Genomic DNA, 26,552 nt, shown 5'->3' on the forward strand with positions numbered 1-26,552 from the left:
GGGGGGGCGTCCGAAGAGATGCCTGGAAGAAACTCTGATCTCTTCTCTTCGAGATTAATATATACTTTTACTCCCCCCCCCCCCCCCCCCCGAAAATTTAGTCCGCCCCTCCGAAAGTTTCAAATGCCCCCTCTGAATGAAACACTGTGCCCCCCCCCCAACACCCGAAGAATAAAGTCTGGAAGAAACACTGCTGGCCCCTTCCCCAATATACCTATCTGGCTTGGTTGGACCTGCCGGCATAGGTTTGAGGGTCATCGCAGCACGTAAGCTGTCACATCACGGCAAGGTATTGCATCTGGTTGAGGTGTACTCCCAATGTAGGGTGGAGAACATAGGAGTAGGAGCTTTATTTCTTTCGGTCGCTTTAATTCTTGCATTCGTTACACTCTTAACATTACACTTTATCCCTAAATTTAACGGAACTGAAACTTCGTCGAACATAATTGAACCAAAATGCTATTTCATAATGTTTTGTTACTTTCGTTTAATTTTCATCACAGCTTTTCTGTTCACTGGCAAATGCTTATTTTTCCGCCATGCTTTCCTCACTTTTCACACTTTCCCACGCTGGCCGTAAAAAAAGTTTTTTTTTTCCCCTCCAATTCAGAATGTTGGAGGAAATGAGTTAGGTAAATGTCATTATTTAAATAGCTCCGATGCACTATCAGTTGGAGCTTTTTCGGGCTGTTTCTTTTCCAAGCACGGTTGCTTGTACATCAAATTTTGCTCGTACGACAAAGCAAATTTTAGCTCGCTCAATAGCTCGTATCTAAAAATCTCGTATGTTGGTGTACCAAAGTGTGTCTCCTAATGCGTTATTTGCCAATATTTGTCTTATTAATAATTAATAAAAAGAGTTAGAATTTAAATACGGCATAGTGAAAGCAAAACATATTATTACTTATAAACTAGAATAGTTAGAATAGAGCTACTAAATAGACATATTCCAGCCATTTGCAGGACTAATCACATAATAATTTAACTACGTTACATTCTAGATTTTCTTAAAGATCGGTCAGACTACGTTTTAAAATATATGACAGATGTCGGTATTTACAGTAATCGTTGAAATATTTCCATTTGTTTTTATTGGTAACCGGACTAATCAGATCTAAGATATAATTTATAATATAAATCTAGATTCTAGGTTAGGAATCTACTGCAGCACTAAAGTTTTGTGCGCTTTAGGTGTCAGGTACGGCCTAATTAACTAATTAAAATTAGCATAATTTCTTAAGCTTGGCTTAGGAACGTAATTTTCACTTTATTAGGCATTTCGACTTCCGCTGTTTCGATTCGGTACGACCACATCCTGACTTTTTCATCGTACTTGTTGAAATTCGCCATTTTTTAACATGTTAATTCTCGCCATCTGAATCGAAGAATAAAATGTATTCGATGTGAATATTTGAGTTGAATTTCATCTTTTATACATACTAATAAATGAATTAGCTCCCGTTTTACATTGTCCGATACCGAAAGCGATCACCGATAATAGCAAATATTTGTCGAAATGCCGACGCTACCGAACTGGCGCATTGACAACTAAATTTCAGATATAAATAATCCTTTAAGTTGCATGAAAATAGGCTTAAATAGCATGCCAACCATTTGGATAAATAGAAATGTCGATTTGAAGGGTTTTTAAGCATGGGCCAATGAGGAGTAGCGCGATAAAACTCGTAGGGGTAGGAACGAGAAAGCGTGCGTAATTTCATAATGGCGGCCGGGTTACGAGATATTAATAGATATGCGCATACGATGTTTTTTAACAGCTGTTTGTTTTTAAATGGACTGTTACAATAAAATGGGCTTTAAAATAAATATACTGTAGATCTAAATTATTAGATTAAAAATGGAAAGAATGTAATTAGGCCTAATTGCTGCCTAAATAAATTATAAAATTTTAAATTAGCCAGATTTTTATTAACCTTCTTAATACCAGGTTAACTAGATCTAGTAAACTAGCATTAACGAATTGCAGATAAATAGATTATAAAGTAATATAAAGGCATTTTCAAGTAGAAAAAATCTATATTTATTATAAACAGTTTAAAAAAAATTAGAATCTAGATCTAGATCTATATGGAAATGAAAACACTAAAACAATAATGGGTCTAGAGATGTGTAATAATATATAGGGCCTATATATATATATATATATATATATATATATATATATATATATATATATATATATATATATATATATATATATATATATATAGGCCTATATATATATATATAAACTATTAGGCCTTAATGTAAATACTGACAGGCCTATCTGTAGTATCTAGATCTATAAAGTACTATAAAGGGCCTAAATTAAAAATAATAATGCCCAATTTTATAAGCTGCACTGCATTACAGTTTTAGTTATAGGCAACTATAATAGAAAGAAAACATGAACACTTTAATTAATGTCATTTAAGAATTTATCAAAGGATACGTCAACTTCACTAAACATTTTATAAATAAGAATACTGTGAAATGTCAATCTTTGAGTTTTAGCACACCTCAACACTTTTCATCAGAAACATTACAAGAACCAAAATTTTCTAAATTAATAATAACAATTTTACCTTGTTATACACGAACACAAATCCAATGTTTATGGCAAATCGTTAAGTATCTTGATCATATTGTGCTGTAATTGACTTGTAAGTTCTAACTCTATACATTACCTGTACAATATGTATACTAGCACTCTTATTACTAACACCAGAATCAATATGTAAAGTTTAATCTTTATTTTTATAGTAACAACAAAGAAGTGCAACATATTAGCCTGTAGTTAATCATCATAGTCTAATTGCGCTGTACCATATTCAAGTTCACTATTTATAGTTTTCCTCTAGCTATGTTTATTTTACTTGCATGATTGTATTTTTTACATGCTCTAGTCCTAATATATAAAGTTTCATGATGGTATATGGAATAGCAACCTAGCTGTGCAGTCTGGAAATCCTCTTATGGCAGTCACTATAGAACAGTGCCACACCCCTTAATTTAACTTCATTATTTCTAGTTATCTCTTTTCTAATTTTTATTTTATTTGTAGACTTCTATTGCCTATATCATTGAGTACAAATGTGCAAAGTTTTATCATTATATCTTTCATAGCAACATTGGTATGCAAGTTTAAAGCCAATCACACGTCTGGAATGCAGGTTACAATGAAACATAACAAGTTAAACACATAACTTTGAAAATTCATATAAAAAAAACTATTAGGCCTAGAATGATAAATTTGATATTTTTATCAATGGGGTATATTATAGGATTGATCTGGGTCCATTTTATCATTCTATGATAATTAGGAAAAATTTCCCAATAGGCCTACACTTTATGATGTGCAATCAAATCATTTCACAACAAAGTTGTTACAAGTCGAAAATAAGCCAAATTTTAATTTCGATCTAGATGCCTATTACTTATTAGATCTAATTATTTATTAGGCTATTACTGTGTATTAGGCCCCTAATATTATTTTTATTAATAATTAGGCCTAAGAGCTAGGCCAATTGAATTTTAAATTTTTTTACTAGAATCTAGCAATATTTCAATAGCAATTTCCATCACACATCAATCAACACTTTCAACAGTCAATAGTCAATACTGACTAATACTATACTTAACTACACAGAAAAGCCTAGGTCTAATTTAAGTTTAAGTAATTTTACATTATTTTACAATTTACTACACATTTTTTTAGTTTTAATTTTGTGCTGTGTGAGCTCTTTGACAATCGCTGACAATGTAATATTCCATGTTTAGTCAGACTTAGGACTGACCGTATCCTCTTCACAAAAAATGATGGAATTAAATCTTAATCGGGTTGACTACCTGCAGGTATGATGTGTCCTTAGAAATTTCTGCTTGTTTTAGTTCTGCATTGATTTCAAATTTTGGTTAAGTTCTAAACTTTTGATTTGTCATCAGAAATTTCTACTCATTTTAGTTCTATACCATTGTGATTTAAAATGTTGCCTAGTCTCTGTACTTTTTTCACATTTGGGTAATAAAGTTATGTTTGTTTAAGAAATTTAAAAAAATATTTTTTAATTGAGAAAATCAATATAAATGAACTTAAATATCTCATCTTTGACGTCTAGTATTAATGCTAGTTTAAATAACTCAGCCCTACTTATTCGTAAAAATAAAATACCTGACACACCAACTAGTAGTTTGTTTTGTAAATGTTTTATTTTTAATAGGTTGGAATAACAGGCCCAAAAACAATGCAGGTGCTGCCCATGACAAGTAAAACCCAAAAGGTTGGCTAATGTTGATTTTTTTTCATAACACTTATGAAAGAAATGCTTTGTTTTTGCTATTTATTTAATTTATTATCAAGGTGAATTTCTTTTACAATGTCTACCAGGTAGTTGTAGGGGACTGTGATGGAGCTCTGAGGTGTTTTGGCTTAAGGAAAGGACAAGTTCAGGTACACATCTTGATTTTTTTTTGTCTGTCAAAGTATTTTATACAAGTTTTATGTATGTTTGTTATGAGTAAAGTTATTTAACTTTAGTATTTTAGTAAAATATGCAAATTTATTTAAACTTTTTAAGCCTGTAATTATTTTAATGTTTCAATGGAATTATTTTTTTTTCACTCAATTTTTTTCAGTACCCATGCTGCAAAACAGCTCAGATTTTTTTTAACAAGTTGATTTAAAACCCACACATCACTTATATAAATTAATCATAATTGAATGCCCTACTCACTGAAAATAATTTTAACCAATTGTTTATTTATCGAAGATAGATAATTACTGTAAAGAAAAAAAAAACTATTGTTGTTTTTTATATGGTGAAAAAAATGTTTGTGTGGGTAAAATTAATGATAAGAATTGATTTTTAGGAATTTTTATATGTTTTGAAAACAAAAGTACATCTATTTTCTATGAAAATCATGGATCAGTGTAGTATTAGAATAAATAATTTTGGTTATTTTCATGACATAAACGTTTAGACAGAGCCACTTAAATGCATTGAGCAGTGTTAAAAAAATGCTGTACAAATTTCTACAAAATACAAAATCTACCGAACGGAAAACCTACAAGAAGTAAATAAAAACAATGCCAGGTCTGGTGATAACAGGACCTAAATGTACGATTAAAAACTTGGATTCTGAATAACAATGAATTAAATTAAGAAAATATTATTGCATGCTGGTAGCATTGTTATAATCTTAAGTAGTTAAATTTATTTTTTGTTGAAATGTTTGTGACAATTAGTTAAAAATGCATTGCCCACAGGATGTTTTTCAAGCTTCCAGCAAGTCTAAGCTGAGTCATGTGGTACTGGGGGGTCAGCCTGGGGGAGCTAGGGACCGCATCTTTGCGTCTAGTGGGGCGGAGGTCAAGGCCTATACAAAAAAAGGCAAAAATTTCTTGACCTTTGACACCAACATGTCAGAACCTATACAGTCACTGTAAGTCATTTTTAATACAGTCATTGCAAATCATTTAATTTGTCATTTAAATAATTTTAGTACAGTTATTGTAAGTCATGTAGTGTTGTCACCTAAGTCATCTTTTAAAAAAGCAGTCAATTCAGCTTATGTTTAAAAAAAATCAGTCATGGCAAATCATCTAGTTTTCTGTCATTTTGTTTTATTTCAGTCAGTTTCAGTTCTTATTTTAATATTTCATTTAAGTCATTTTGTCTTATTAGACTTATTCCTTTATAGATATTATTAGTAGCATGTTGTGTATCCTTTTTTAGAGTCTATCATTATCCCTCTTTTTTTTCCACGAATTAAGTTGACTTGTCATTCAACTCACTGAGTCATCTTGTTTGATTAGAGTGCTGGTATTTTTAAGAATTTTCATCAAGTAATAATAATCATTAAAAAAGTTTTAAAAAACCCACGTTTTCTGAATGAACTAAAAAGTAGAAAATAAATGCTATACATCACAATAATGCAAGCGATCACTCTACTATAAGCGATGAAAAACGTGGGGCGCCTAAGTAAAAGTTATATTACTATTGATTAGATAATACTATTGACTTTTATTAGGGAGCTTGTAGAGAGTCAACAGTATTAGAAACTGTAAGAAAATCACGGCGTCCCACGTTTTTGATCGCTTATAGTAGAGTGATCGCTTGCATTATTGTGATGTATAGCATTTATTTTCTACTTTTTAGTTCATTCAGAAAACGTGGGTTTTTAAAAACTTTTTTAATGATTATTATTTTCTATTTTTTAGTCTTTGTCTGTTTGTTTGCATTAAAATCTTGCTATCGATTTTATCTTTTCACTTTTTTTTTGGGTAAACGAAGACAACTCGTAAAAAGACAACTCGTAAAAAACACGTTGTGTGAATACGTTACTGACTAGAACACATAGATTTGAACCCGTGTCGAGTGGGATAGCAATCGTGTGCCCAACCACTCGACCATATCGTCTCCCCCATTCTGGCCACCAGTTGTTACGGTTGTTTGTACACAAACACCGCGTGAACACTACTCAGTAAGCAAAGAGGGAGAGTACCGAACCTTGTTTTCATCAAATTACAGTTACTGGGTTATGTCCCCTTTTCAATCGTGTGCCCAACCACTCGACCATATCGTCTCCCCCATACTGGCCACCAGTTGTTACCACAGCGTGAACACTACTCAGTAAAAAGTGGGAAAGTACCGAATTTTGTTTTCATCAAATTACAGTTACTGGGTTATGTCCCCTTTTCCCCACGTTTTTACTACAATTATATAGCGGTCTAAAATGCTCAACAAAATGTTTCCATGGATCAATTTAGTAATAATAACAATTGAATATTCTATGGTCATCGGAAACAAAGCTTCCCTGAAAATTTCAAAGCGCTAGCTAACTGGGAAATGCCCGAAATATCGATCGCAAGATTTGATTGGAGAACCAAACAAACAGACGCGAAAGCAAGTTAAAGAAAACGTGGGAAAATCAGAAGTTCCCATCTGTATTGAACAAAGACTACAAGGGTTTGAGTACTTTCACTAAGTGAAATGATATTTCCCCAGCTATGTTGAGGGCACAGACCTCTTTGCATGTGGGAACTTTGCCTTCAACCACTACAGAGATTGTAAAGATCTGAACTTCTACCTGAGCAGTGACCAGATCAATGACGTTGTGTGTTTGCCAGCTGATAAAATGGGCACAGTCACTCCAGTGCTGGCCTGCAAGGACAGGGTCCTCAGGGTCCTAAAGGTAAGTTTTTAATGTGGTCCGCAGGGTCCTAAAGGTGAGTTTTTAATGAGGTCCTAAAGGTAAGTTTTTAATGTGGTACTCAGGGTCCTAAAGGTGAGTTTTTAATGAGGTCCTAAAGGTAAGTTTTTAATGAGGTCCTCAGGGTCCTAAAGGTGAGTTTTTAATGAGGTCCTAAAGGTAAGTTTTTAATGTGGTACTCAGGGTCCTAAAGGTGAGTTTTTAATGAGGTCCTAAAGGTAAGTTTTTAATGAGGTCCTCAGGGTCCTAAAGGTGAGTTTTTAATGAGGTCCTAAAGGTAAGTTTTTAATGTGGTACTCAGGGTCCTAAAGGTGAGTTTTTAATGAGGTCCTAAAGGTAAGTTTTTAATGTGGTACTCAGGGTCCTAAAGGTAAGTTTTTAATGAGGTCCTAAAGGTAAGTTTTTAATGTGGTACTCAGGGTCCTAAAGGTGAGTTTTTAATGAGGTCCTAAAGGTAAGTTTTTAATGTGGTACTCAGGGTCCTAAAGGTGAGTTTTTAATGAGGTCCTCAGGGTCCTAAAGGTGAGTTTTTAATGAGGTCCTAAAGGTGAGTTTTTAATGAGGTCCTAAAGGTGAGTTTTTAATGAGGTCCTAAAGGTGAGTTTTTAATGAGGTCCTCAGGGTCCTAAAGGTGAGTTTTTAATTTGGTCCTAAAGGTAAGTTTTTAATGAGGTCCTAAAGGTAAGTTTTTAATAGGTCCTTAGGGTCCTAAAGGTGAGTTTTTATGTAGTCTCATGGTCTTAAAGGTAAGTTTTTAATTTGGTACTCAGGGTCCTAAAGGTAAGTTTTTAATGTGGTTGTCAGAGTTCAGAGAAACAGGTAAACTCATACTCACCTGAGGACAGATTTGATAGGGCACATTATACCTTTTTATATGGGCTATCAAAGTTGATTTTTAAAATCTCAAGTATTTTACATTAATTAATTAAGTTTCACCAATTCTAAAACAAAGCTTCCCATTATTGTATTCTGCATTAATTAACTTTCACCAATTCTAAAACATAAAATGTCCCGTCACTGAAGGACTCTGAACTGTTGTATGAAGCTGAGGTTCCTGGGCCACCGGTTGTGATGGAGCTGTTTGGTAACACAGGAGGTAGGAAACTTCAGTATTAACCAACAGCAATTGTAGCACCGTCATTGTTAGTTCATATGTTTATAACAAATATCTATATCAGCCTATAACTGTCTCAGTGATTTACACATTATATTTTTTTGAAGTTAAAATTTTTTTAATGTCCAACTCGAATTTATTTTTTAAAGATATTATTTTTTTCACTTCCCACTATAAAAATGTATATTGTCTAGTGCCAGGAATTGTAGTAAAGCATAATAGAGAAAGTTTGAATAATTAATAATAATTGGACAAAGTTAAGCAAATGGAGAAAGGAGGAGGTATAATGCAAAGGTATCTTTTGATGAAAAATCTTATCGTTTTGATATTGGTCAATTCACTCAGGTAGTTATTTAGCACTTCTATTAAAGCTGATACAATTCCATTTTTCAGGTGATGAAGGCAATGAAATTTTATATGGAACTTCTGATGGGAGAGTTGGGTTGATGCAAATTGGCCAGTGAGTAGTTTGGTTGCTTATTGCAAGTTGTCAAAGACATAGGGCTATGATTAGCAAAATTGTTTATTACAACCATAGTTGTTTGAGCCAGTCAGTAGAGAAGTTGTAACTGCTTATCTCATTCACCATTAAGTTGTTAAAACTTGTCGTGAGTCCAGTTAGTTTTGTATGTGATAGCTTTATAGTTTTTATACCACAATGTTCAGGTATTTCAGCTAAGTTATTATATTTGTAGACTGGTGCCAAATCATCGCTGGGAACTCCCCAACACAAAAAGAAGTGGAGGTGAGTCAGTTTAAATCTTGGTATAAATAGAATACACATTTCAGGACAGAGGTTATGGAAGTAAATCCAGTAAGAAAAGCAAGCTGTAGCTAGAGTTAACAGACCATCTGGCACATAACTTGTTGACAAGTAATTCTTAATTGCATTGGAGGAAATCCAATATAGCATTGAAGCATGGAAGAAAAAAATATGAATTTAAAAAATTAAACACTTTAATATCTTTGAAAATGGTATGGAGAAATTAATTTTTTATCTTTTGTAGGAATACTTTGTTTGGATAGTTATGACATCACAGCAGATGGTGTCCTTGACCTCATAGTGGGACGTGATGACGGACAGGTGGAGGTGTACAGTTATGATGACACGGATGAGCCAGTCTTTCGCTACAATTATGTAAGCCTAGTTATAGCTATAGCTTAGAGTCTATCTATATTAGCCAGTCTTTCGCTACAATTATGTAAGCCTAGCAATTAATGTAGCTGCTAGTCTAGCTATAATTACATGTCTAGCTATAATGCTGTAAGTGTAACAAAAGCTACATTTCTGGCATTAGCTAAGATTAAGTTTGTGTGCTTGCTGTGATTACTACATTTTAAACTAAAATTACCCCTATGAGTGTTGTTATTACTACAAGTTAAGTTATAATTATCCCTATGAACTGATGTTCAGTTTACATTGTTGGATGACTAAAACTATTTTTAACTGAAGAGATTGATCCATTTAAAATAGAATTTTAAAAGTCTGACTGGAAAGCTGTTGTGAACTAACACCAACAAATGCCCAACTAGTTCTAAAACAGATTGTTCTGTGGATTATTGTTTACACACTCCTGATTTTTATTCTTTCAGACAGGAAATGAGAGCATCACATCTGTTAAAGGTGGAATTGTGGCCTCTGCTAACTATGATGAAATTGTTTGTTCAACTTATGCTGGTGAGTTTGTCATCACATTGTATATAACTATAAAATAATTATGAGTGATAGGTTTGAAATTTTATAACAATTTCTAATGACTAAATTGTTGAAAAATATCACTTTAAATGTAGAAATACTAGATCTAGTATGGTAGTAGGAAAATAAAAAAAAAAATTAATTAGGGCCTAGTTACTGCCATAAAAAACAACAAATTATATAATGTTTGCAAATACTCTTTTAATTAATGAGTTATTATATAAGGCCTATCTCACAGACATATTTATTTTTAGAAATTGATTATTAAACTGATCTTGATACTATCTTTACAGTTGTGGTTTTATGGAATAGTTTTTAATTAGGCTTATTAAAACAGTTGTTGTTTTTTTTTACTTAAAAGGTTTTGCAGAATATATAAAGACAGTTGACATATTATTAAATAAAGTTAAATATTATATAAGTAATTTACTTTATTTAATAATTTTTAACTGCTCTTCAGTCATATTGCTTTTTCATTGTCACTGAACAAACTATGTAATTAAATAAAAAAATTATGAGTTTGGGGGATGGAAATAATTTTTCTAGTTGATCACTCGCAGGGTCCTTGTTTGGTTTAAGTAAAAAGCCATTGAGCGAACCCTTGAAACATGGCTTTACCAAAGAGGGTGTGGCAGTTATAAAAAAACTGAGGTAACTGATGATTGTAATTTGAAGTATGCAGGGAATTTAAACTAATCTGCATGCCACACAGTGAGGTGGATACAAACTTTCTAATGCTAAAACATGCTTGTCTGTCAGAACACAATATTAGACAAATTAGTTATTTAAACTGGTTAGGTTTGCTTATGGTATCTTACACCTTAAATGTAGACATAGACAACATGCTTGCTTGTCTTTATTTTATTAAAACACAAATGCCCAAAAGTACATTTCGGTTCTTGACTATCTGGCATTTGTAATGTTGTACATTTTTAAGTTGAAATTTTGGCCAGATTTTTAAAAATCTACAAGTTGATTGGAATTTTGTTATTTAAAATGTGTTAACACATTTTATGTTTTTAAATAAACAAATATTTTAAGGGCATGTGTAAATTCATAAAATGTCTAAAATTCTTTTGTTTCATGTTAACATTTATTCTTTGTTCTATTGTAAACCAAGAAAAGCATTCAAAGCATGTCACTAATGCTTTGTCTTTAACACATTTTACAAGGAGGTAGTTGCTTATTGCTCTGTTGCTAAAGGGAATTAATTCAATATTTCTTATGTTGAGGTAATGGCTAAACTTCAGCTAAGGGACTAAAACATAATAGGTTATAGTTTTATCTATATTTATAGCTACTATAGCGTTTATGTAATAATTATTTTAATGACACCACTGTATTTTGTAAGATAAAAACAAATTAGGTGCACACATAACATTACTTACATTTAGAAAATAATTTCTAGTGAGCAAACTTATTTTAAGAAATAGGACAATGCATGGTAATTTTATTCTCAGGTTAAAGGTTATAATTGTTGGTATTCCTAATTATACTAAAGTAAATCACCACTAGTAAATTATTATATGTAACTCTTTATAACTGCTTTCTGTCTACAAGTAAGTGCCCACTCCCTAAATGTTATTGACCACTGCCCACTCCCAACATGTACTAGCCCACTGCCATTTCCCAACACATGGTTGCCAATTGACCACTCCTAACATGAAATTGACCACTGACCACTTCCCACACATAATTGGCCACACACAAGTCCCTACTGTCTACAAGTCAAGCACCTACCCACCAACCAACAGTAAACCCCATCAGACCCAGCACCCAACAGATCTCACTAACACCTAACTAACTGCATGCTGAGCTTAACGGTGTTGGTTCTCACAGGCTGGGTCTTTGCTCTAACCACCGAGCACCTCACCAAGGAGGCGGGTCCCCAGCACATCGCAGCTAACGCAGCTGCTGTAGCCAAAATAGGCAACCTCAAGTAGGTTTTTATTCTGTAACAGTTATGTGGTCTTTGTAGAAGGTTAGTAGGTGATTTGTTACACTTTCTCTTTCAATCTTTGATGTAGAACTAACCACAGTCTAACCCATGCTTGTCTAATGCATTCTTACGGCATGCTAATATCCTAGATCAGGGGTTAGCAACCTTTTGATTTTTAGTATAGAGTCATTTTATAAATAAAAAAAAGTTAAGTTAACAATGTTAACTCGGGTGGTCCACTGGGAAGATGAAGTAGAGGCTGTCTGTTTCTGTGACCTTGGCAGATGAAGGGATGGTATGGTCAGCACTATACCCGGCTGCCTTTACTTTCCTTAATGTGAATCAGGTACTCATCATATCTGGGTGAGCTGGGATCTGAACTCGAGGCTTTTGGATTACAAGAAATGCTTTCTACCATCCAACCAGGCCGTCTCTACTTTATGAATTAATTCTGCTTTAAAATATCCAAACAGTAACATTTTTTTGAGATAGAACAATGAAAACAAATGTTAACTTGGCACACTCCTTTAATATTTGTCTCAAGTCTCACAGGTGGACTCTGAGCCTCAGTCTTCATTAAAGTATTGCTCAACTCACTCTGAAAGTACTACTCTATTAGTCTTAAAATGACATAATTACAAGTAAAGTCTAAAAAGAAAGATTAGTCCATTTAAATGAAATAATTTTAAGTATTAAATAGGAGGGGAGGCCCTGTAAAAAAATTTAATTTACTATTGTTTCACATACATTATTGTAACATTCTCAATGTTTCTGTTATTAGACCATTAGACTGAAATATTTAAAGCAATTGTTGATGTAATTTTGCATTATTTTCTTGATGTGTGATTAGAGATCATCTTCTGTTGCCTTGAACACTGAACATGTTGTTTGTTTACCCAAATATTTTGGTAAGATCTGAACTTGAAGGCCTGCAGCAGAAAGTGTCAGAGGAAAGAGAAAAATATCAGCAAACAGCTACTTCAAAAACTGCTGTCTCAGCTGTGCCCATCTTCCCTATCAATGATAAGTTTGTCCTGAACAAAGATGATGCCAGTTACTCTCTGTGTTTAGAGTTGCAGTCTCCAATAGATAATGTCCTATTACAGGTCTGTGGCTAATATTTTAATTTTTTTTCCATTAAAACCATGGTTCCAAATGACTTAAAAGGTAATTTAAAATATATATAATACTATCAATCTTATTTATTTCTATTAATTTTTATAAGTGAATATTTCCCCCCCCCCCCCCCAATTTTTAAACCAGAGTGCTGTCCCCTTTATTTACATTTTTGACTTTTTTTACCAGAGTGATGTCCCTGTAGACTTACTAGATGTAGATAAAAATTCAGCAGTTGTCAGTTTTTCTGCATGTAACCCTGAAGTAAGACACATTTTTTATTTTTAAAAATTATGGTTATATTTTATAAATTAATAATATTCAGTTTAGTGAAAGGGTTATTCTTTGCTTGATGTGTAGTATCTGGCATCAGGAATACAACATTTTACACATAGACCTTTAGTTAACTTAAAAATTTTGCTACACAAGTAACAGAATAATTAATTGACTTGTCTCAACAGGAGGGAAATTTTCTTCTAGCCACCTATCGTTGTCAAGCTAATACGACCAGACTGGAGGTAAAGATACGCTCCATTGAGGGCCAGTACGGGACCTTGCAGGTCTACATCACACCACGTATTCAGCCCAAAACCTGTCAGCTCAAGTTTTACCCAATCAAACCTCTCTCACTGCACCAGCGAACACATGTCTTTGATGAGAACAGGTGAGTTGGTGTAAGTGACAGGTGATTTGGTGTAAATGACCGGTAAGTTAGTGTACATGACAGGTGGATTGATGTAAATGGAAGTTGACTTGATGTAAAGAATAGGTGAGTTGATGTAAATGATAGATGGGTTGGTGTAACTGATAGATTGGTTGATGTAAATGATAGCAAGTTGATGTAAATGACAGGTAAGATGATTTGTAGAACATAGCAGTTGATTTCTCCATGTGTTTATGTTAAATATCTAAGTTTTTTTTTTTTTACATTTTCTTTGGGAAAAGATTTAGGCAAATATTTAACCTTGAATAGGCTATAGTTTAAAAATAATACATATCCTATTAACAATTCTGTGTGACATTTATTTAGTTAAATTATAATTTTTTTTCTTAAAAAAATTAACTTGGTATGAAAAACACTTAGTAATTAGGCACTGTAAAATATAGATGTATAAAGAGTAATGAATCATAATGAACCTTAGAACATAGTTGAATACAGCTTTTTTTTTTTGTCACCAGACCCCACAATACATTAACACTTAAAGGCCAGTTCAGCTTGACAGAAATTCACTCCTGGCTCTTCTTCTGTCTGCCTGAGTTGCCAGAAAAGCCTCCAGCTGGAGATTTGGCCAGTTTTCAGTTTAGCTCCACATTTCTGGACACACAGCTAGATTGCACATACAGGTACAGTCCAAAACATCACAGACAATTTTTTGATTGTATTATAGTCTTATTGGTTTAAAAGTTGTATCCTGTACCAGTTTTTATTCTGCAAGTTTAAAATAAAATAATTTCAGGAAAGGAGAGGCGACTTTTAGATCTGACAACATTTCTACCATCTCCATTTTGAAGGACATTCTGTCCAAGGAAGCCACTAAGAAGAAAATAAGATTAGATATATCTTATGGTAGGTTCTAGGCTGCTTTAAATATTTGACTTTCAGGCTAAATATTAACTTTATTTTTAAAATCTAATTTAACTATATTGATTTATTAATACATTTATTATATTAATTCAAATATCTGTTTCTGTTATTTTATTCTTTTTAAATCAATTTTTTTTATTTATATCCAGAGGTGAATGATGAATCAGTTCCTTACACATTAAAGATGATTCACCCCAAACTTGAATATCAGCTTTTGCTGGCTAAGAAAGTTCAACTAATTGATGCTCTTAAGGTTGGTTTAATTTTTTTTTTTTCGTGAACTAACTGGATAATTTATTAGTTTAATTGTTCAGCTAATAAATGCTCTGAAGTTTGGTTTGACCGTCTCAAACTTTATGAACTTTTCTTTTTAGTAAAGAAAAAGATTCCTCTTCAGACCTAGAGTTCATGTTTCTTGATCTTGGCATATGAAGGGAAAGTATGTTCAGCACTATGCCCAGCACCTTTACTTTCCCATCATAGTTAGATCTGAAGTGTAGACTGAAGGATGTTCTACATACTTGAACCCAGATTCTAACTTGAAACTTTTGGGTTAGCCGTCTAGCCCTTTACCACTAGGCCATGAAGCCCCATATTTCTTTAGAGTACTTGAAGCAATTGTTGACCTCACTTTATATCTCTGTACCATGCAAACATGTTTTTCAGAACTGTGGGTCTAATCAGTTGCTGGACATGTATCAAATATTAATATACAAGTTTTCTAATATTTTAATTTAAATTTTGGTGCATCTAAGTAGCTTGCTGTAAACTAGTACAGGTCTAATAAAAATTGATTTAATATCTCTCTGCTTTCAGGAGCTACAGGTGAATGAGACTGATCTAAGTTTCATGGCGCCAGAGTATGAGAGCATCCTGAAAGAGTCAGAGCAGCTGAAAGAAGAGTTCAAGAAACAGCCCTGCCACTTGGAACGATTGTATGGTAAGGTTTGAATTTTTCTTTTTACAGAAACCCGTTCTCTTTAGCTCTGACTGTGTGTACAGTGATAATATAGGGATACAGCCAGATTGAAAAAATAGTCAGCAAAAATGCTCTAACAGTTAGAGCATTTATTCACAAAACTTTTTTTTTTTTTAAACTGAAAAGGAAATTTAAAAAAAATTAAGGCTCCACATAATTATCTACTTTAAAAAAAAAGCTAAATTTTTACCTAATTTTGTCTGTATGTCACTTATATTTTACTAGCAATTAATAAGTGGATGTTAGATAAATTCTCATCTGTTTCTCCAGGAATGATAACAGATTTATTTATAGACAAATACAAGTTCAAAGGTCAGAATGTGAAAAGCAAAGTCCCCTCCCTGTTGGAACTACTGGACAGTTATGACCTTGATGCTTTACTTGCTTTCTTTGAGAACTGCTCCTAATTGGAATTTCTGTTTTAAAAATTCAATGTCTACTACAAAACAATTTTTTTAAATTATAAAAATAATTCTTTTGATTTAATAAAAAAAAAAAAACTAGAATAAAAAAAAGATTCTGTACATTGTAAAAATATCAATATCTAGAATAAACAAATCCAGCGTAAAAAGACATATTCAGCTTAAGACTTGTTAAATTCTTGCATTTGTTATTTCCCTTAGTCGTAAAACCTATTTGCTACTGGTGAGTTCTCTTTCTTAAAGTTAAAAAAGCAACTCCTTGCAAAGCAGTTATTTTTAGTACTGAACTTTGTAGTAATGGTTAACCATTATTCTGTTACAATTTTTATATTGTTATTTATGTAATAGAAAACCGTCCTATGTATTCTTAAAATTTAATGACCTTTGATCAAAGTGAACGACATTCCAGTTACAAAACCGCCCTTAAAATACTTGAATGTGATATTTGTACAAAGATGAGTTTCATATATTTAATTCAATAGCCCTCACACAATTGTCCACTATGAAATAGTGTTCACTATGAAATAGTGAAGTTTGCTAATGTTTTCATTTAAAAACAAATTATTTCACAGAATGCTTGTGTTGTGTATAAAATCGCCATTACCTGAACAAGGACTAAGTATAACTTATTTGTGGTAACTTCAAATGCAGCAGATCTGATTGTGTCATATTTATATCTTAATTTGCTTCTTTGAGGCTTAATTTTCAACTGTTTCCATGTTGTGCATGATAAAATCAACATTACTTGTATGATACAAATTTGTTATTGTCCTTTTATTGATGTTTTATAACTAAAATGAAAATAAAAATAATTTAAAAGATCTTTTAGAAAATATTGCTTTCTTTTCCTGTTATTAAGTTAACTTAAAATAAGTTATGAAATTTTTGTGAGACCCTTTAGTCTTGAGTTGCAGTACAAGTAAAAATAAATGTGTTCGACAAAGTCAGTAAAGAACCTATAGTATTTTCACACCATATAGAAAGAAATATAAAACTTCTCAGTTAAATTTGAAGAGGAAACATGAAATTAAAACAAATGTTTTTTTCAAAACATAAAAATATATTTTAATTTAAATAACATCTAATCAACAATAAAAAAACATTTGCAAAACATCAAGTAGTTACTATATTATATTAATATATATTCTATTCAACAAATAACAGTTTCAATAAATAACAAACTGTAAATATGCACTTGATTATCATTATTAAACATGGTGTTTTACACAAATTATTCCCTAATCAACATATAACACCTCAATGCAAAACATTATTTGCACACTTGTAATTAGTGACTTAATTTAAATATACACTACAATTAAATAGTTTTTTTCTAAAATAGTTTAACGCAAAAGCAATGTATGAATGGTCATTGCACATTCAACTTAGTCATTTTATAATGTTTTTAGTCAATTTGAAAAAAAAAATAACTGAACACAATTTGGATTATTTCCATTGTCAGTAGGGAAATGAATAAATAAAATATTTCTAATTGGTTTATAATTTTAGAGGTTGTGACATGATAAAGAAGAGTGTGTGAACCTAACATTGAAAATACTAACTCTAAACAACAAGAAAGTGACAAAGGTAGTTATGAAATGATTATCTTAATACATCAATACAACTAACACAATATAGTTCCAAGTAGGTGTATTAGTGTAATATATATCACAAATATGTTAATTATACATCAGGCCATCAGTAAAAACCGAACAGTGCGAAGATTAAAATGTATTTCAATAACTGATTTATTTAGAATAAGTACATTAGTGAAATATATCACCATCATATGAACTATTCATCAGACCATCAGTAAAAACCATATACTTAGTTTAAATAACTGAGGTATTTAGAAACCTCAAAAGAGTTTAATAAACTTTACCATTGGAAAAAGGTCAAAACACTTATGAATGGGCAGCTTTTTATGAATGAATTATTATTATGTATACCCTGGTTGTTCTAGATATGTTTTTAGAATATTATAAGTATGAAAATCTTGTTCTATTATTGTTGATTATTTACCCCATTTTAGCAAACACTGCTGCATTAATGAGCTGTTGAGTTTGATAGTTAACATGATATATAATAAAAAATATATATAAACCTTTGTATAAACAAGCTTTTAAAATACATTTAAATAAAAGAAAATTAAAAACACTTCTTTATTTTGACACAATAGTGAAAGCTTGTTGCCACACAAGTTTTTAAAAACATTTTTTTGTGTCTAAAATTGTAAAAAATAAAAAAGTAAGTCAATATTTCAGTTTTAAAAAGACCATCAATATCTCTTGATACATTACCTCCAACTAAATGACAATTATTTTCTCTGTGTTAGTGTTCTTATTGGGTCTGACATTTGTAAACATATGTGAACACCAATAATCCCATCACCATTACATAGTTATTCCCCTTTTAAGTTAATGAATATAGTAATCTTTATTAAATTAAATGTTAATGAATAAATCTATAACTTATTAGACTTTAGAATAGATATTCTTGGAATGTCACTGAAGATTCAAGTATCTAGAAATTTGAATAAAATTGCACCATTGGACAAAATTGTGTTAAATTTGACCACAAACCTCACCCTCAGAAAAATGGATATAAAAACCTTAAGTAATAGCTCATGAAAATAAAGCTCAGTCAAAATAAAAATTATTTTTCCCAGATCACTAACCCTTGTTAAAATGCCCATGTTTAACCTTCACAAAAAAATTATCCAATTAAAAACAATGTAGCCCCAGTGTTATAAAAGATATAAACCCGCATAACTTAAAACAGTTTCCAACAGTTTAAAAACTGTCAGCAACAACGCTATGAAATGATAAAGAGCTCGTCCAATCAGAATTTCTGTCATTATAAATAAAACCAACCACAACCATTCCCCCGGGTAAAACAACAATGGTGGTGGTAGGTGTGAAGTACACAATATCGTCCTTGGCCTTTATAGAAGCTGCTACGTTAAAACCCAGGTCACTGCAAGTGTTGGCAATACACATGACAGCTCCGTGGGCGTGTTTGACCGTGACAAGAACCAAACACATGGAGTCTGACTCTAACTGCGTCACCTGCATTTGGAAATCTGGAATCAGCTTCAAACTTGCATAGTCTGGAATTTTTGGCACTTGGTCATTTGAGCTTACAACTGGTTTAGAAATATCACAGATGCAAAGTGCTAGATCTACGTCATCTGCACATGGGGAGAACTTGCTGTAGGGGGTGATGCGGTCGTACATCTCCAGGCTCACCCTGGGGCCACCCTGACTACCCGAGCTCTCCTTTATGGTCACGGCTACAAAAAACACTTCGGATTTCTGGACAACTAAATCCATCTTCAGTATATGAGATCCATTCTGTAATTTTAGAATTTGATAGTTTAAATGATGTAAGTTATTTTAGGAGTTAAACATATATAGTAAACATAGTAGCATCCATTTAAAAAAAATTATTATATCTATAATCGTTGATGAAGATGCCCTTTCCAACTGACAAGCAAGTTGAAGCAGAAAGCACCAAGAGCCATTTTTGTTGCCACTACAATACCCAGCAGCTCCCTCCCCCCCCCCAACCCATGTCCAGTATCTGTTTGACAGGCACCAGTCCCATTGAGTGGGATGCATGTGGTCTGAAAGTAGAAAGCACAACTGCCAAGCTGAAACTTTTGAGTTTGAATCCCATGCTCGAGTAACTAGAAAGCCCCAGAGTTTACCGAGCTTTGATGGGTACCTGACTCACGTTAGGGAAAGTATAGGCAGCTGGGCATAGTGCTGACCACACTAGAAAGCCCCAGAGTCCACCGAGCTTTGATGGGTACCTGACTCACGTTAGGGAAAGTAAAGGCAGCTGGGCATAGAGCTGTCCACACCATCCCTTCATATGTCAAGGCCAAAGAAACTTGCAAACTCTACTTCATCTGTCCTATGGACTGCTAGGTCAAAAGGTAATAACAACTCTTGATTGAATAATAAATCAATCAAATAATTATAAATCTGAAATTAATGAAGTAATTTAAAAAACTATAAGCACCTCTCCATAGCTGCTCCTTAAGTTTTCAACACGCTGAAGCTCAAGCCTCTCACACTTCTGGAATGTTTTAACTTGTCCCTGTTCTCTGGCTGAGTATTGTCCTGTAGACTTGGCTAGTTTAGATCTTAGAAGAAACTGTCTTTGTATTTCGTTGTTCAGCTGACCCATTGCGAAATAAGCAAATAAATTTAGCTTGGTGTTGTTTCTGTGAGGCGTTTCAAAGTTACGGCAAATGCATAGGTTAGGCATAATACGAGGGATGTCATTGCATGTTCTGTTCACATCAATTGGGTTAAACAGACCCAAATGAGAGATCTTGTAGTTGTGTTGTACTGAGATTGGGTAGGTTGGATCGGCGAGATAATGCAAGGAAACATGTAGATCTAAAAAACTGACGAGGCGTTGGGTATTTATACCGAGAGACGTAAGCCAATCAGATCCAAGCTTGCTGGATAATGTGTTGGGTACGAGAAAGAACATAAATGGGTGAAACAGCTCCATACGTGCTTCCTCACTCATCTCAATATACTGTCCATAGGCATTGCCATGGTCAGAAAATACGATGGTTAGCGTATTGGGCAAGGATGCGGCAGAGGATAAGTACTTAGCCAAGGCAGCGTCCAACGTTTGAATACGTCTACCAGTATCCTCATGACCTACGTTGGTCATCGTAAAAGTTAAATATGGCTGTTGTGATTCTTCCATTACTTGCTGATACAGGAGAAGATAATCCAACAAATATTCATGCTGGTGACGACCATTGAAACAAACCGAGTCGGGCCCGTGAAAATGATCCTCTAGGTTGTTTGCTGCTAGCACCCTACACATGGCCAGAGTCACACCCACACTGTCAATAGAATTTAACACCAGTTTCTGCCACATTCTAGCCCAAGTCTGTTCACTGCTGCCAGACTTGTTTAAGAAATGTAAATCTTTAGAGATCCCCCACTCCCACAGGTAACACAGGTCTTCCAGCCAAAGTGTTCTATACCCAAGTGCCTTATACTTCCCAAAAAGTGCCCCAACTTTAAGCGGCTCCGGCGGTATCTCTTGAGTCCCAAAGGGCTGTACATTTGGGTCGACATCTCCAGAAAAAATTGTCTGTAAAGTTTCAAATGTCCTTGACCTCACAGCTTGAACTAATTCAAAGTCAAAAACATCGGCACTTTTCATATTTTCTAAAATAGCTACAGACTTTTTCAATGATCTGTAAAAATGCTGACGTGAAACTGAATCTATTAAAATCATATTTACATTTATTTTATTATAGGTCGGCGAACGTTTGCCTTGTTCTTCTAAATTAAAATCTGGAGGCAGTATCAGAAGCTGTTCTTTAAAAATAGGATCATCCATGTTGCTATATTCAGTCTCCACCGGGCACCTTATAAAACAAAATCCAAACATCCCACGATTGCTTCCTGTAATCCATGAATTTATTTCGGATGCAATGTCAGCTGTCTTCTCCCATGTCGTGGACCCCTTCGCTGGATCTATTGTACCAATCATGCAGTTCTTTGTAAGGTTTCTGTTACAGGTCACCACCCACCCTGTTCCTGAATCTTTCTGTAAAGTACAAGAAATTATTGAAACAACGATAAAAATTAAATCATCACAATTTAATTTATTCTGATGATAAAGAAACGATTTAAACTTAATTAATAAATCCTGTGTATTTTCAAATATAAACACAGATGACAAAAAAAAAATTATTTTCTAATAAATTCATGGTTTTTAAAAACGTCTGTTTCATCTGTATGATGAAAATATTAGAATAAAAAGACAACCCAAAAAAAACATTTTTTTTAAACAAACAAACCTTCAACTTGCAAAACTCTATAATTTCATCATAGCAAGATGCAGGTGGCTCAGATAGGAATAATTCATCAGCAAGGTCACATGATCCTGGCATGGGCTGGACACGGCGACACCCATGGTTGTTACTTTTATGTCCTACAGTCCAGTTTGATTTGTGCTGCAGTGAATAAACATTACAATATCTTCTTTTCCTTTCAACATAACTAATTTTCCTGCTTTTTACTTTGAAAAATTCAAAGTTATCTGCATAAAATGTGACTGGGTTGTTGTGTTGCATGTTGTACAACTTGTACAGGGTCGCAAGAGCTAACAACAGGAAAGTATACAAAACAAATGTTTTCACATGGAGCTTGCTCAAGTACATTTTCCATCTGATTTTTACTCTCATTATTCCCATTGGTTTTGGTCTAAACTGGGCAGCAAGTTTTTAAAACTGGAGAACTGAGGGAAGAAAAATTGAAAATAATGAAAACATTTATTTATTTTGTATGAACTTAAACACTAATATTTAGATAATTTTAAATTGGCCAATGCTAGCCGGAAAAAGATACGCATGCGCAATGGAGAGAAACTACGACTTGTCACCGCGGCGATGTTTTCGATGGTACTGCGCATGTGTGTGTTTACAACTGCAGAACCCTAGCCCTAATCCTATCCCTAACCCTAAACCTATCCCTAATCCTAGGTCAATGTGCATGCGCAGAACTATCTTTTGCTGATTAAGTGGAGACGTTGGGAAGAAAAATCTTTTTCCGAGTAGTCACTTCGTTTTAAATTTAGATACAAAACTAACAGTGTATAGTGTATAAGTATATAGGAGTATACTTCTGTTAATAAAGGGCATCTAGAATAGATGTATAAAAGTAAATGTAGACTATAAAAAACTATAAATAATCTAATCAATTTTAAAACGGAATTTATTGAAAAAATAGGATTATAACAATAAAAATTTAGAAAATTTAGTTTAAGTAATAGATCTAGATCTAGTAAGTTCAATAAGTTGAAGTGTTGTTCATACGATCCTTCAACAAATGTCAAATTTACACAAGCTTTCTCCACATTTTGGTTGGTGTTGGTGGCTGTTGAGTGTTGAGTTAGTGTTGTCTCTGTTGACCCACATTCCTTCCAAAGAGAAGAACTTATGTGCAACATGCATTTCGTGAGTATGATGCTCTAAATCAACTATGTAGATCTATGTATAAGTACACTAAACTATAATGTTTGTATAGGCATAGGCCTCGAATCAAATGTATTAGCCTAATTGTTTATTTTAGAATTTTAGACCGCTGAATTGTAAAAGTAAAAGTAGAAGTGTTTGTTGACACCGGAAACCGTATTGTTACAAATAGTGTTTATTATCTTTCGTCAAAATAATTGTTAATAAAAAAAATGGCTCTCCTTTTCCTCCTCGGTCGTAGACAATGTGAATGTAGCCAGCGTGTAGCTGAAGTGCAGTCTAGAGTAGTATTATTTAGAATTAGATCTCAGATGTCTAGATCTAGACCTACATTAATAAACAAAAAAAAATAATTTCGACATTTTAAAGTTTATTTTAAAATAAGGCTAACGTACATGATCTATTAAAACACAGCAAATGACGAAGTTTTGATTGGCTACCCGGTAACCAAGCCTTTGTAATTTTAGCCGGCTACCTAGATACAGTAAAACTTTATATAAGTGGTCTCCAAAAAGTGACTTCACATCCCTAGGCGGAGAGGGGGTTCGGAACTTCGGAATAGTGTGACGTGGGGGGGGGGGGGGGGGGGGGTATGAAAGTGTGACGACATACTTTGGCATTTTTAAAAGCAAGATTAGAAACTGAACTTTAGCAGTTAATTTGCGTTGTTAAATGATTTTAAAAAATGTAATATAAATTGAATAAATATTTTAGAAAAAAATACATGTTTAAAAAACTAACAACTCAATTTTGAAGGTGGGAGGGGAGTTGTAGGCTGAGGTGTGACGTCATTTTCGGAGTGGTCTGGTATTTTGTAACGATGCGTTACAAAAGGGAAGGGGGTGGGGCAGAGGTAAAAGACTCATCAACAAAAACATGTCATTTATAGATGACCCCTAACACAAAAAAGGACATTATTACTCACCCCTATTCCAAATTAAAATTTGTATCTTTTCCGTATACCACCCTTTATTTTATATAGCATATCTAGGACCCTCCCCACCCTCAACAAAAGGCCACACAATTTAGCAGGTCTAGACTTTGACTTATTTGATTTAATCCTTTAACCCTCCCGAAGAGCAAAATGCTACAGTTACGCCTCTCCATTGGACTCAATGCCTAGGTTAACAAGTCTTCAGATCAATTACAGAAATCGTAGCTTTTGGTCCACGCCGCTATTGGAAACAATTATTGTAATCGAAACAACTTGTGATACGTTTTAGAAACCTACACTCCTCTCAATCCACAAATAATTGTTAAAAATTGTTAGACCCCCCCACCCCCCGAAAGAAAAAAAAAACACCATCACAATATAGACGGACACCCCCACCCCCCATATTTTTCAATTAAGGGGACATGACCAGGATTAGATGATTTTGCCGAAAAGATTTCTTGAGTTGTTTCCCGTAGCATTCAACAAACAAAAAAAAACACCAATTATAATAATCCAAAAATATTGCCTGACAGCCCTGTTAACAATTTTAACGAATTTTGGTCAGTCTCAGATTCATTAATCACTGTTTATAACAAATTACTAAATTAATTGAAACAAGTAAAATAAATGCTAGAGCTGTAATTCTGTTTAAAATGTCCCCTTATAAAGTCAAACTTTAGTCACAAAAAGTTGGATTCCTCTCAACTCTCCAGTATTTCCGGTGTCGTTTATAGAGGAGCTACATTGCAAACATTGTTTACCCAAACACAATTTTGACAAAGAAATAGAAACACTTTAACTAAATATGAAAATACAAATGATCAAAGCCAGTGCTAGACAACATTGTTGTATATCACTTGGCACGTTATAGATCACACGCCCAACATCCCACATTCAGTATAAAAACTATTTTGCTCGATACCCACTGAGTGTATCTTTTCCCGTCCATGCCCAAGACAAAAATGAGGCAGGTGAAGTAGAGTTCATCTGTTGCAATGACCTTGGCATACAGGGGGTAATGTGTGGTCAGCACTATTTCACAGCCGGGTGGGTGGACACAGGGACATGCTACAGACTCCAGACCGGGATCCGAACTCGAGACTTTTGTGTTAACAGTCCAGTGCAGTACCGATCATTAGTATGTTAGCGATCCGTTAAATGTTCAGAGTTTTTCATTATCTTTATCTTCTTTTTTGTAAATCGACTTAAGTATCTTTACCTTATTATTTGTTAATTGACGTACTTATTATTACCTTATTTTTAAATTGACTTAATTATCTTTACATTGATCTTGTATAAATACGTCATTATCTTTCTGTGGTATTCGTAAACCTTTGAAATAACCTGTATATCATGTGTTTGAACTGACACACTTTTTTTTCTCTCTAGATAACCTTTTACACTGATAACATTTACATCATGCTCATATCACCTTCCTGATTATGATAAGTTCAATCCTGTTTAACAACTAACTGACGAAACGTTTAGATTGAGCTTTGATTAAAATACCGCCAAAACTATGCATTTGATGCTTAGCATGAATACAATATTATGTGACAAATAAAATAAATCGATCAAATCCCGATTAGTTTGAATAAAAATATTTATTTCAATTTGCTCGATATTAAATTTCATCGAAAGACATATTAGCCAACATGAGACCATAACATCGAGCTATTGGTTTAATAGATTAACAAGGCGTTTTTACAAGCTTTTATTTAACTCACTATCTCTGTCGTCAGTCGTCAGTCTGTCGTCAGTCAGTCGTCAGTCTGTCTAGATCGAAACGTCCGAGCGAAATTGCAAGCACTTGTAACTGACATATACGGTTCGTAGTTGATACGTGGGTCCAGACATGAAGACAATGCAACATGACATTCCATTTGAAACGAATCGGTCGGTTAGAAGTGCTCAAAATTTCGCTTATTGGTTGCCTAATTAATTTTTTATGAATTCATTAAAATTGTGTCTAAATTAGTAGGCTGTCTCATAAAACTATTCCGCCCTTTAATAAACGCGTCATCACGATCAATAGGTGCGCAATAGTTTTTAGTCATGTAACTCTATTGTAAATAAAACATGTAAATTACTTTTAAATATTTAATAAAAACATTTTAATAACAAGTGTTTATGTAATAATGCACTAAAAAGGAGAAAATAAATTATTCACTACTATTTAAATAACTATAAAGAAAAGCGTGGGTCTCTTCCTAAATATTAGTATCCAATAGGTACTAAAGTGACCCACGCTTTTCTTTATAGTAATTTAAATAGAAATGTATAATTTATTTTCTACTTTTTAATGCATTGTTATTAAAACGTTTTTTGTGAATTTTATTTTCCTAAAAAGAAATGTTTTTCATTAAAATTGGCCATCCTTAATTTTAATATGCCTAGCACATATGTCATACAATGGTAGTTGGTATGCTATGTTTAGTAGCAACACATGTATGTTTCTACACTGTGTTGATAGTATGATGTATGCTTATATTGAAACACGCTCATAAATGTGTTTTAGTTATACATGTGTAGTGTCT

At 33.3% G+C, this 26,552-nt stretch overlaps 2 protein-coding genes across 4 annotated transcripts; one reads left to right on the top strand and one right to left on the bottom strand.

Annotated features, from left to right (window-relative positions):
* Positions 1 to 1,145: 1,145 nt before the first annotated feature.
* On the top strand, positions 1,146 to 16,123 carry LOC131957838 (Bardet-Biedl syndrome 7 protein homolog). 3 transcript variants are annotated; one of them, XM_059322641.1, is made up of 21 exons: positions 1,146 to 1,198; positions 3,781 to 3,855; positions 4,221 to 4,280; positions 4,388 to 4,450; positions 5,267 to 5,442; positions 7,008 to 7,176; positions 7,909 to 7,926; positions 8,236 to 8,308; positions 8,720 to 8,786; positions 9,022 to 9,071; positions 9,334 to 9,464; positions 9,920 to 10,004; positions 11,862 to 11,961; positions 12,875 to 13,067; positions 13,267 to 13,341; positions 13,539 to 13,741; positions 14,257 to 14,421; positions 14,535 to 14,644; positions 14,812 to 14,915; positions 15,479 to 15,602; positions 15,912 to 16,123. In XM_059322641.1, exons 2-21 carry the CDS (start codon positions 3,817 to 3,819, stop codon positions 16,046 to 16,048), a joined length of 2,142 nt encoding a protein of 713 aa, XP_059178624.1. In that variant the 5' UTR covers positions 1,146 to 1,198; positions 3,781 to 3,816; the 3' UTR covers positions 16,049 to 16,123. The 3 variants fall into 3 exon arrangements, with proteins under 3 accessions (XP_059178624.1, XP_059178625.1, XP_059178623.1); XM_059322642.1 differs by lacking the exons at positions 7,909 to 7,926; positions 11,862 to 11,961 and adding an exon at positions 10,583 to 10,673 and having other exon boundaries at positions 7,008 to 7,194; positions 15,912 to 16,122; XM_059322640.1 differs by lacking the exon at positions 7,909 to 7,926 and having other exon boundaries at positions 7,008 to 7,194; positions 15,912 to 16,122.
* Positions 16,124 to 17,152: 1,029 nt separating this feature from the next.
* Positions 17,153 to 22,339, bottom strand: LOC131957842 (uncharacterized). Its single transcript, XM_059322648.1, has 3 exons — positions 21,906 to 22,339; positions 20,090 to 21,652; positions 17,153 to 19,416 (listed from the first exon to the last, which is right to left on the bottom strand). Exons 1-3 carry the CDS (start codon positions 22,299 to 22,301, stop codon positions 18,856 to 18,858), a joined length of 2,520 nt encoding a protein of 839 aa, XP_059178631.1. The 5' UTR covers positions 22,302 to 22,339; the 3' UTR covers positions 17,153 to 18,855.
* Between the last annotated feature and the right edge of the window lie 4,213 nt (positions 22,340 to 26,552).

The sequence above is a fragment of the Physella acuta genome, unplaced genomic scaffold (genome assembly GCF_028476545.2).
Source record: "Physella acuta isolate Inbredline_101_S28 unplaced genomic scaffold, ASM2847654v3 ptg001271l, whole genome shotgun sequence".
Lineage (NCBI taxonomy): Eukaryota > Metazoa > Mollusca > Gastropoda > Physidae > Physella > Physella acuta.

Coding starts and splice junctions, on each gene's coding strand:
- LOC131957842 (XM_059322648.1), bottom strand. CDS start 22,301: ATGGGAATAATGAGAGTAAAAATCAGATGGAAAATGTACTTGAGCAAG. Junction 21,653..21,905: donor TAGAGTTTTGCAAGTTGAAG/GTTTGTTTGTTT, acceptor TGTACTTTACAG/AAAGATTCAGGAACAGGGTG. Junction 19,417..20,089: donor TAAGGAGCAGCTATGGAGAG/GTGCTTATAGTT, acceptor CTAAAATTACAG/AATGGATCTCATATACTGAA.
- LOC131957838 (XM_059322641.1), top strand. CDS start 3,817: ATGATGGAATTAAATCTTAATCGGGTTGACTACCTGCAG. Junction 9,465..9,919: donor CAGTCTTTCGCTACAATTAT/GTAAGCCTAGTT, acceptor TTATTCTTTCAG/ACAGGAAATGAGAGCATCAC. Junction 14,645..14,811: donor AAGATTAGATATATCTTATG/GTAGGTTCTAGG, acceptor ATTTATATCCAG/AGGTGAATGATGAATCAGTT.